The sequence below is a fragment of the Desmodus rotundus genome, chromosome 6 (assembly GCF_022682495.2).
Source record: "Desmodus rotundus isolate HL8 chromosome 6, HLdesRot8A.1, whole genome shotgun sequence".
In the NCBI taxonomy this organism is placed as follows: Eukaryota; Metazoa; Chordata; class Mammalia; order Chiroptera; family Phyllostomidae; genus Desmodus; species Desmodus rotundus.
Window position 1 is genome coordinate 64449346 of NC_071392.1, and position 12418 is coordinate 64461763.

General features: G+C 38.4%; 1 protein-coding gene across 8 annotated transcripts in view; it reads left to right on the forward strand.

The window, feature by feature from the left end:
* The window catches only part of ST7 (suppression of tumorigenicity 7), a 323508-nt gene that overhangs the window by 254380 nt on the left and 56710 nt on the right, over positions 1 to 12418 (forward strand). For all 8 annotated transcript variants that reach the window (XM_024555762.3, XM_024555765.3, XM_045191454.2 and 5 more), the window contains one exon: positions 1026 to 1140. In XM_024555762.3, the coding sequence (XP_024411530.1) occupies positions 1026 to 1140 (115 nt within the window). The remainder of the gene's footprint in view (positions 1 to 1025; positions 1141 to 12418) is intronic.

A 12418-nucleotide genomic window follows, 5' to 3' on the forward strand; every position in this document is an offset into this window, starting at 1 on the left:
CTCATTTGGTATCTTTGCTAGTGGACCTGGACTGCTGTCAGCTAAAACTTGACAATCATGCCAATTGTAGCCTCTCTAAATTCATCATCTCCAATTTCTTAGGCCCTCAAGATGGCCTTGGAATTCCTTAACTCTTTTCCTAAGCAGTTCCCCTCCTTTGTGGCCCTTCTGCACTTACACCCACATCTTCAAACCTCCTCCCTGCCACCTCTTCCCTCAGTCTCAGAAACTGATCTTGGTTCCTGTTTTGTTGAGGGCACCAGGAAGGACGGCTAAACTTCCAGTCCCTTTACTACCACTCCCCAGCACTACCTACATATTTTCTCAATGACTATCACCTTTTTTTTTTTTTCCTGCTTTTTCTCCTTAACTTTGTCACCAGGCTGCTTGAAAGAGTAGTGCAGGGTTGTCAAACTCATTTTCACCAGGGGCCACATCAGCCTCGCGGTTGCCTTCAAAGGGCCAAAATAATTTTAGGACTGTATAAATGTAACTACTCCTTAACTATTAAGGAGTTGAAATTACATTCGGTCCTTTGAAGGCAACCACGAGGCTGATGTGGCCTCCAATGAAAATGAGTTTGACACCCCTGGAGTAGTGCCTTCCCACTTCCCCTTCTGTTCTCTGGCTTCCATCCAAACTGTTCTTGGTGATGTTGAATTGTTAACACCTGAGAGATAGTTTTTAACCTTCACCTTATTTGGCCTCTATGGTATTACTAGATTACTGAGCACTACCTGTAAGCATCTCCCTCAGTTTTTATGAAACCCCCTTTGTTTTGGATTTTCTCCCCCCTTAGGTTCTCACAAATTCAAAGTTGTTGTTTTTCCAAAATAGCAGGAAAAATGTAAACAGTTAATGATTTACAAAATAACAAGTGGTGTGAATACTTATAATTCAGTATTAACTGTACTTCTAAAATTATATTACATGTTTATATTACATAAATATATTATAATTCAGTATTAGTTATACTTTTTAATGAGAAGTATAGATTACTCATTTCTTGGTTTCTTCTTCCCTAGTTAATGAAGGAGTTCCCCTTGCTAAGCATGTTCAACATCCATGAAAACCTTTTAGAAGCCCTTCTGGAACTACAAGCGTATGCTGATGTTCAGGCAGTCTTAGCAAAGTATGATGGTAAGTCCTTGGATATTTTATCTATTTGAGTATTCCTCTTTTTGATGTATTTTAATGATTAGATTGGAAGGATCATTTTAAATAGCATAGCACTTTGATAACTATTCTCTTGGAGAATTGTGATCAACAGTTTTATAACAGCATTTTAAGAATCTTGGAATTTAAAGGGTAGTGGGAGCCAGAAATGTTGAGTGTCCCATGCCACATTCCTTCCCTTCCCTCCCAGTAGGTTCCCCTCATACTCTCCCTGTGGACAAGTTTTGTGCATGTTCTGCTTTATTACCTTAGGAATAAAGGAATCCCTCAGAACCCCTGCAGGCAGCACGGGCCCTGCTGGGACAGCGCTGACTGTTCGAGCGCCTGCTGTGAACCCCTCACCTGATGACTGACCACTACCTATTGGTCATGTTGACCCTTTGAAGTAGTTTTGAACAACTACCAGACCATGCTCCATGCTTTGTGATAACTCAGTAAATATTTGAAGATAAAATTATGTCCCCTCATCCTAGGTCTTCTCCTCATTAGCAGAATACCCCCATTTCTTTACATGAGAGACTTTGAAGTCCCTTAGCCATTCTGGTTACTCACCCATGAGTTTATTTCACTTTGCCTGTTCTTAATAAGCCAGAAAAATAAACTGACACAGCCTGGAGACTTGAAAACTCTTCTACTTATATTGCCATTGTCTGTGAATCACTATCTGATCAATTGAACAAAAATTATTCACGTATTACCTGCCATGATGTGGCTGCTGAAATCTCTGCAGAATTTCATACTATTCTGCCTTATTTCATTAACTCTTTCTCCTAAATAAACATGTTTGCTTATAAGATGGATGTTATGGAGTGATTACTTATATTACATGATCATTTTGTGCTTTATAAAATATTCTTTCTTTAGTATGTATTGTTAGTACATTTAATGAATTATTCAGGTCAAAATTTCCAGGAATTTGTCAGACATATAGAGCAAACCGTATCATTTAAGTTTTATTTTCGACACAGAGTTCTTCATGAGGAATCTCTGAAATACGCTATAGTTGTTAGCCCCTACAGGTGGGGGAACTGAGGCATTACAAGATTGTATTTGTTTTGTTTTGTTATTAATTCTTGCTCAAAATGATGGCAACTGAAAGCCCTCTGCCAGTGATGGCATCTCTTGGCTTATATGCAAACATGAGCGCCCAGTGTAACAAGATACATGCTACCCAGTATGGAAGTGATTTAAGAAAAAGAGAAAAGTATTTGTGGCACACTGTGTAGTAAACAAAACAAAGACTGGCCTTCACATCAGCTCGCTTTTGTTCTCTGTTTGTCCGACTTTGGGAGTCTAAGCCATGAAACTACATTACGGGCAAATTGTTCATACATGGAGGGTCTTTTGGTACCAAGGGAACCCAGCCCCATGCATTTGGGTTCAGGTGGCCATGCACTTTTCCAAGTGCCACTCTGGAGCCATCGGTACCACAGCAAGGTTCCAGAGTTCTCATCCTCAGTGCCAACCTGCACTCAACCTCATATGTCAAGGTTTGTGAAAAAAAGATTTAACCAATAGAGCCTTTGAGATCTTAAGTCTCTTAAGGCACCTTCCATGAAGATCTCTGTTCATTAGAGAAATCTTCAGCTTTGTGTTACAAGACAGATTGTAAAATAAGGAAATGAACTCATTTGGTGATCTCTGTCATCTCTCTCTATCCCATTGCACGGCCTCTGTTTTACAACAGAAAGCTGATTTATTCTGATAACATATGTTCACATTATTTGTTACAACAGCTGTCCCACCCTCTCCTAGAATTTGGCTCACACATTGCAAAATTCCTTTGTTGCAAATGGACAGACTCACCATACCAAGACCCTAGTGTTGAGCTTTGTTTATGTCGTATACCTGGCAACAGAGATGATGTTCTTGTTCATTATTCATGGAAAAAGAGCCTCATTAGTGGCAGGATACACACTGTTGCTGAGATGCCTTGTTAGGGCCTTTGAGTTCAGCAGTTGTCAATACACTGCAGGTGACCTAACTCAGACTGAATGCTGAGGGGTGTTTTGGTGAGGACTTGGCTCACGCCTGTGTCATTTACAGTGGAAATATAATGAAGTGGCTGCTGAAGTTACTGTTCTTGAGGAGTGAGCTGCAATCACACAAGATTATTAAAACCTGCCTCTTGTTTCTCACACCATACCATAAAATGGGCTCTTTCAAGTTCATCCCTACTGCTTTTCCTTGGAGACCCAAAGGACCTCTACTGAGTTGTCCCATTTTCTGGCCCTGTGTGAGGAAGGGGGTGCTTTAGAGGGCTTGGAGTATAGACACCAAGTAAGGGTGCCCTGCTCTTCACCCTGGTTCAGATGTCATAATTCTAATCCATGAGATGCTGGAGACAGCACTTTGAATCCCAGACTCTCCATCCCTCTCCATAGAGTCACACCCAGACCAGCAGGATTATATGCTATCTTTGTGAATCTGAATGCTCTGGTTGGGTAGTTGTTTCTTGGGTGGTGTGTGGGTACAGCAATCCTTCATTACATTGTCTAGGTGGCCAAAGTTCTTTTTAGTATGTTTGGAAGTGACACAGTGGGATTAGTGCTGCTTTTCTGATCTCTGCAGAAAGGATTTAGAAATATTAAGGCATAAGGTGGAAGCTTGTTCTGAGGGAAGGAGGAAGGCAACATGTATTCCCTTTCCTCATTCTTCTTCACTGATTTTGGTGTGTGTGTGTGTGTGTCTGTGTGTGTTTGGCTTTGAGTTTTAAAAGTGACATTCACAAACTCCTTGTATAGTGAAGGACTTTGGAAGCCCTGGATCCCTAGAAAGATTAACAGTTATTTGGTCACACATCCTCGTAATCTGCATTCTAATTTTAATTTTGCCCTTGAGGTAACTTCTCTATTCTAGCCATTAGTGTGAAATGCTGTCTTGCCATCTTCAGGAGGTTTCATACTCTTTCAGTTTAAATTTGTTAATGAACATTATGGGTGAGTAGTTTTTAACCAGGTGGTCAGCCCTGGTTTTGGAGTGTTCTTCACACAATGACTAAAATAACAGCAGCAGCAATAGCTAGCATTTATTCCACTCTTACAATGTGTCAGGGTCAGACATGATTCTAAGTTCTACATGGACAAACTCATTTATTCCCATCACAAGCATATGAGATAGATGCTATTATTAGCCTCCCTTTACAGCTATGGTAACTGGTGAAGAGCAAAGTTATATAACTTGCTCAGATTAAAAGCCTCAGTTGTCAAAGTAAAGCCATGAAGATGTCATGTTAAGAAAGAAAAGAGGTAAACAAGAACGTTCTTTTTTCAAGAAGACATGTACTCTACAAAGAGAAGAAAGCCAGGATAAAAACTGAGGCGGACTGACTCCAGGCGCAGGGACTTAACCATCACACTTCCACTGTCTGCTGTTGGCAGTTTTTATTTATTGTTTTTTTCAACATGGTGGTTGTTGTTATTATTAGCTATAGTTTATTGAGAAACTATTGTATGCCAAGCATGTTATACACATTACCTTTAACCCTTACAATAACCTTGCAAGGATGTAGTTATTCCATTTTAGCAGGTGCAGAAACTAAGGTTTGTGAGTTGAAGTAATTTTCAAGACCACATTCCTTGAAAACTGCAGAATTAGGATTCAAATCCAGGACTAATTGAATCTAAAAGCCCATGTGTTTTCCATAAGCATAAGCCTTACTGAAGGGACTTACTCTATCTCTCTCACACTTCTTACAAAGGCAAGAATTAGGCAGGCTGGAGCTGTGGTACAGAATTTCAGCAATGCCCAATTGTCTCTTAAGATTTCTTTTTAACCATTCATTACGAACAAGGTATGCCTACCTTTGCTTGTCTTTCTGAAACTATCTTCAAATATGGTTTTCCATCTTCAATCAACTTGTGTCTGATTTCTTTAGTCACAAAGGAGATTTGATGTATGGTGTTCATTTAATTTGAGGTTTATCTTCTCTTTTTTTCCAGTCATACATTTGCTATGAAGACAGAATGTTTTTAAGGTTATTAAGTCATCAAAACCTTTTTATAGAAGCCATTAGGACAGTTGTTACAAGCTTTGGATTGCCTTCCAAACAAATTTTTAGGCTACCTAGGTTGAAAACTGAAGTCTCAAAGATTAGGGTGGTAATGTGGAGAAGAATCCATGTGTTTCTTATTTATTATCATTTGTGCATTCCAATTTTAGAAGAATATCATAGAACAAGTAAGAATGTGAATGTGAGTGCTACAAGCTACCTTTGGGAGCATCTGTTTCTGTCTGTCTCCTAGAGATACAAAGGCAGTCCCTGGCGATGGTGAAGAGTCTAGCCCTGGTGGCAGCCTGCTGAGATCAAGCCCAGCTCTGCCCCACTAGCTGAGTGAATTCAGCAAATTACTTAACTTTTTAAGCCTTGGTTTCTTTCTCTGAAAATGGAATGGAGGCTTAAGAAAGTTACGTAACTTACCCAAGATAACCCATCTGGGAATTTGTTACGATGATTAAAGTAGTTAATCCATGTTAAGTGTTTAGAACAGTTCGGAGCACACTGTAAGTGTTCAGTAACTATTAACTATTACAAAGAGCCAAGATTACCATTCCTGAACTTCACCACTTTTCTCAATCAATTTTGTTCAAAATTGCCAGTTAAAATATGAGAATAAGAGCCCAGTCTTGTGCCCCCCAAAAGGCGATGCTATGGCCTGTTATTAAAATTAATTATGGATCTAATAGTACCTATGAATAGATATTTGATACGAACAGAAATGCTTAATTCTATCTACAAATAATTCTTAGACTTTTGGAAAGCTGACGGGAAAATGCTAGGGATTTTAACTCCTCATCAAAAGATAAATTATTTCAGTCTTGGGACAATTTGTACCAATGCAACTACAAGTCCAAGCCCTTTTGAATATTTACTCCATTAGGCCATTTAATGATTGCCCTAAATTGGGGGAAACAACTTCCCTGTGTTGGACAGCTGGTCTCTTTTGCAGTCATGAATGTTCTATAAATGCAATAACTGTATCAAGGCCATTTTACTGATGGCCATCTTTAATTAAAGTTGGTATTTGCCATCTGGTGATGTGAAAAGGGTATATTTTAAGAACAGGATATATTTCTAATATTGGGGAAAATACTTTCATCGCAGGAAATTAAAAACAGAAGTTCTAGAGGATGAATTAGGGAATCATTCCATGCTGAGACTCAAAGAATAAGATTTTTGCTGATATTAGTTTGTAGAGTCAATACGTAGTTATATTTAATTAAAAATTTTGTAAACCTTGTTCATTGCCCAAGGCCTTATAACTAACACAAATTATTTGACTATCATCACAGTTCCTTTGACATGGTAACTGGATACCCTGTATTTTGGTTAGACTCTCTTCCATTCATTTGAGGAGTAGGCAGAACAAGAGGGATTTGAGATGCCAGGAAGACCAGTGAGTAAAATCTCTATTTAGGCTGTCAGCGTCAGGCTGTCCAGGCCAACAAAACAGTGCTTTTCAGTCAAGTACGTAGATATTTGGTGCCACAGGCATAAGCAGCATCTGAGACATACCCACTGCAAAATTAGGCTGCAGTTGAAAAGAAGGATTGAAATGCTGTCAATCCCTAGCAACAGATTCTAAGCCTAGTCCAGTGCCTTTCCCTGGGCTGGCTCTTACGGAAAAGATCAAGGATACCAGGCACATGTTGAAGTAAATTCTTGTGCAAAAATGGGCAAATGAGTCACATTACTGCTTCAAAAAAGAAAATAATTGTAAATAATGCTGCAGTGAACATAGGGGTGCATATATTCTTTCAGATTATTGTTTTGGGTTTCCTTGGGTAAATCCCCAGAAGTGGACTTTCTGGGTCATAAGGCAGTTCCATTTTTAATTTTTTGAGTAGCCTCCATACTGTTTTCCCTAGTGGCTGCACCAGTCTGCTTCCCACCAACAGTGCACAAGGGATTCCTTTTCTCCACATCCTCACCAACACTTGTTTGTTGATTTACTAATGATGACCATTCTGACAGGTGTGAGGTGGTAACTCATTGTGGTTTTAATTTGCATTTCTCTGCCAATTTGTGAGGTTGAGCATCTTTTCATATGTCTATTGGCCATCTGTATGTCCTCTTAGGAGAGTGTCTTTTAAATTGGATTGTTTGTTTTTTGGGTGCTGAGTAGTATGAGTTCTTTATAAATTTTGGATATTAACCCATTATCAGATGTGTTATTGGTGAATATGTTTTTTCCTTTAGTAGATTGTCTTTTCAGTTTTTTTGATGGTTTCCTTTGCTGTGCAAAAACTTCGGCCCAAATGTCCATAAAAGGACAAGTGGATAAAAAAGCTGTGGTACAATTCTGCCTGGTGTGGCTCAGTGGGTTGGGCACCAGCCTGCAAACAGAAAGGTTGCTGGTTTGATTCCTGGTCAGGATACATGCCTTGGTTGTAGGCCAGGTCCCATGTTGGAGAACTGAGTGATGTTTCTCTTTCACACTGATGTTTCTCTCCCTCTGTTCTCCTCTTCCTAAAAATAAATAAATAAAATCTCTTTTTTTAAAAAGCTGTGGTATATATACAATGGAATATTACCTGACCATAAAAGAAGAACAAAATCTTAACATTTGTCACAGCATGGATGGACCTAGAGGGTATTATAGTCAGTGAAATATGACAGAGAAAGACATATAACATAGGAATTCACTCATATGTGCAATCTAAAGAACAAAATAAACAAACAAGACTCATAGATATAGAGAACAGACTGATGGTTGCCAGAAGGAGAGGGGGTTTAGGGGACTGGGAGAAAGAGGTAAAGGGATTTGAAGTACAAATTAGGAGTTAACAAAATAGTCATGGGGGTGTAAAGTACAGCATAGGGAATATCAATAATACTGTGTTAACTATGTGTGCTGCCAGTTGGATACTGGAATTCTCAAGGGGAACACTATACAAAGTATGGGATTGTCTAACCACTAAACTGTATGCTTGAAAACAATACAAAATAATATGGAAAGTAAACTGTAATTGAAAAATAAAAAATAAAAGTAAATTTAACAAATAAAAAGAAAGTAATTATCATCACTCTGGCTTCAGGCACAAGTCACTGAGAAACTGTGGCCATGTATAGCTTTGCACTGAGTGCCCTGCAAGCTTAGAAACTAAGAGGTAGATCTGTCAAGAGGACTAGGCCTTTGAGGTTACGGAATGATTCACTGTCATGCTGTGCACACAGTGAATAGGAGTTCTGATGGTAGATGTGATTTTAGTAAAGACTGTATGCATGAGAAACTTCTACTGTCTCTGAAATGGAAGATATTTTATGAATGCACACATCCATAATTTACATAGTTGGCACATGGACAAACCCTCTAAATTTATGATGTCTTTAGTAATCCTTATTGCTCAGTTATCATAATTTACCAAGGTAGCATCCCTCTCCAGCCAGCCATTACCATAACATAAACTGCAGTGTTTGGCTTCAGGGCACCAGCCACAGAAGGGCCCTCGGCCACAGACCTTTAGGAGTAATCCAGTCCAACAGTTGTAAATAACATCTGGTCTTAGACTTTGTAGCATAAGATGAATTTTTCTGGGTGTAGTTGAATCCATGTTGCCTGCCTCTCCCTTTACCCTAAACTGAATCATTCAACTCCCAGGGAGCACATCTTTTTGAGGTTATGGTATATCCTTTTTATTTCTTTAATGAAGTTTTACCCCTTGGTTAAAAGCAGACCTTGGATTGGCTTTTTGAAGGAGGAACAGAAAGACCTCAAACTTCTTGAAACAAACAAACAAAAATCAACACTTCTTTTGTTTTCTTTGTATCATATAATAAACAGGAGTAAACAGAAAAGAGAGCCACAAGGAGGACAGCGTCAGATAATGGAGCAGTAATAATACATCACTGTCCATAAACGGGTTAGGAAGGGTAAATGGCTGCATTTTTGTTTGTCATTTTTGTTTGTTTGGTTGGCCAGTTATTGGGTCCTAAAGCATCTGTCAAGGCCACATATGTTTGATTAATACAGACTTTAAGTATATGAATTTGTTGCCCATCCAAGAAAACATACTTGATACTCCATAATCTTGAACGATGACAGAGAGTAATTAGGTTAATTTTTTGAAATTAATTCAGCAAGGATCTATCAAACCCTTGTGTTGAAGATACTAACTTTTAGGTGCTTCCAGATTCAGAGATGAATATGATTCATTCTGTGTTGCCAGGAAGCTTTCAGTTTAGTGAAGAAGTGTATGAAAAAGCCCCCACAGTAAGTCGAGGCAGGACAAATCAGTGCTCAGTGAATCTGATAGAAATGTGCCATGGAGAGTGCAGGGAAAGAATCCCTTTGAGAGCAAGCTCTGTGTTGTCTTCTCGGACACTCACGTACTAGGGCAAACATTCACTACACTTATGGTGAAGGGATGACTTGTTAGATGAAGATGCACTACACATAGTGTCCTCACTTGTGAGAAACTGTAGGACTTATTTACCTTGCTTCTACCTCTAAAACATGTTTAGAATTATAGATATAAAATTGACCTTCAGTTGATCTATTTCATGCATGGAAACATCAATAATCCTTTTAAAATTATATATTGGTATTATTATAGGTGAACAAATGGAAATTAGGTCAAAAGGACTATCACTGAAAAAATTGGTCTATCCTATCTAAAGTTTTATCCTATGGGTTTTCTGAGCCATGTTAAATTACAGTTTTACTATAATTATATAAATTTTCCCCAAGATTATTACATTGAATTTCAAATTTGTTATTATGAACCATTTATGACTTTTGAAAAATTAGAGGAGTCTTTCTCCCTGAGACAACCTATTCTTTTAGCAGCGTCATTCCCATAAAGGGTCTTTGGGAGCCAGAAGAGGTATTAACTTTCTTGTTTCTGGCCCAAAGTTATACTTGTCTTCAACCTTGTTTCAGCTTTTACTCTTGCTTTCTTCCTGCCCCACTTTTTTAGTTCACTGCTGTTTCATATAGACATCTAGTACAATTTCTTGCATTCTGTGAGAATGCCATAAGCAAAGATAAATGTAATACACATGGTGAGAAATAAGTTACTGACTCCCTCTTAAAACACCCATCAACACATTACTTTTGGCTCCCAGAACCTAAATTAGATGTAGATGTTTGCATATTTAAAGAAGCTACTGTCAAGTAATTTGAGATGTTAGTATATTAATTTAGGATTTCATTTAGCAAACACTGACCACGAACTGTATTTCAGACATTGTGTTGTGGGTACAAAGTGATGAAGAAACACAGCTTTTACTCCTTAAGCACACTGTGTAAGTAGAAAAGGAAAATACAAAAACAGACCATTGCTGTAAAGTGTTAAGATTGTGATAGTTTAATCCCAGATGGAAGGCACTCCTCACCCAGGGGGAGTGAGGGAAGCCTTCCCCATGGAGATGGAATCTGAGCTAAGCCAGACAGTGAGGGTGCTGGGGGCAAAGAGATCATGTTATAAAGTTTGGGGCAGGGTGTATCTCTTGTGTGGAGAACTCTGTGTATCCCACAGAACAGAGAGATAGAGGGGGACTGCAGCAGAAGATGATTTGGGTGAATTAGATAGGGGATGAAACCTTAAAGAGCTTTGGATCTAGGTTGGATTTTATTCTGAAGCCCGTGGATGGACCTGGAGGCCAATTCAGCAGTGGAGGGACTTCAGTTTGATCATGAAGTGAGGAGAGTGGCACAGTGGACTCATACCCTGCATCTTTTGACTTGAGTTGGTTGAGAAAGGAACACAGTACAAAAGCACTAACCCATGAAGGAGTGAGCAGTGTGCCACTGAAGAGGACTGGTGCCACTGAAGAGACACTGGGAAGAAGCAGAAGTCTATCCTTTAGGGAGAAGTTGCTAGATTTTGCAACCAGTAAATATAAGTTATCACAGTTTGATTTTCTTATTTAAACAATCCCAGTGCGCAAACTTTTTTTATTTCCTGGGTGATCGAAGCTTCCTATTTTAAACATAACCACTTAATTTCTTTTGCCTTCTGGTGATCTCTCAACTATAAGAAACTGAGACCTCTGTAGACCCAGCATAACCCTTAGATACTCTGTCTTTGGGGATGGTGTAACTAGGACATGATTAAGAGCCTGCCAGGACTCGTGTAATCCATTGACACCTATCTACTTCTGCTGAGTCTAATAGTGGCACGAGAACAAAGTGGAATGTGGGGAACTAGTGCAGTTTCCACCTAGTCTTTCAAGGTTGTGAATTTGGAGACATGGCTGTATGTGTAGTCATCTGTGAGAAGTTTCATTTGCTAAAAGCAAAGCTTCTGATAAATTTTTGCCTTAGTAATATTTCAGTTACTATTAAAGTAAACAAAGCCCCAGGGTAATTAATATCCTAGATTTAATTCTTACTAAAAAGGAAAACTCTTAAGAGAAGGAGACTGTGTTATCTTATAGCTCATAATAGTAAAAGAAGGATCATAAGTCATAAACGTATTCCCTGAATCTAAAAGCAAACAAACAAAAAGCCAAAGCCACACTTTTTTTTTTTAATTCAGAGAAAAAACAAATATAAATCCATAAGTGGAGGTTCAATAAATGACTTAACTTTGTGATAACACTTTTTGGCATAGGAGATAAAGAGTTTTTCTCTTTTTTATTTTTGTGGAAATTGGTTCAAGAAGGATGGGAGATTCTAAAAGGTGATATTATAGTTGTTTGCAATGGAAAAAAATGTAAAGGAAACACAAATTATTGAAGTATATGAAAAGGTCAGAATGACAAATAGCTAAATAAGTATATATATGCAAGTGAGGTAGAAACCAGTAAGCAGTTGTTCAGGGGTTAAAGTCCAGAGAAGGCAAAAGTCTCAATATTTTAATTGTAAAAGTGTTTTCCAAGCAGAATGGTAATTAAAGTATAAGAGAATAATGATAAGGAAAGTAAAAGCAAGTACCACATTTGTAGTATGGGATCATGACAAAGACATGCATCAGTTCTGTCACTAATTAAGTGGCTCTTAAGTATATCATTTAGCTTCTCTAGGCCTGTATTTCTTCATCTATAAATAAAAGGTTTTTCAGCTATTTATTTTTAAATTATATTTATTGATTATGCTATTACAGTTGTCCTGATTTTTCCCACTTTGCCCACTTCCACCTAGTACCCCTCACTCCCTTAGGCAATTAACCCACCATTGTTCATGTCCTTGGGTCATGTGTGTAAGTTCTTTGGCTACTCCATTTCCTGTACTGTACTTTATATCCCCATGGCTATTCTGTAACTACCTATTTGTATTTCTTAATCCTTTTACCTCTT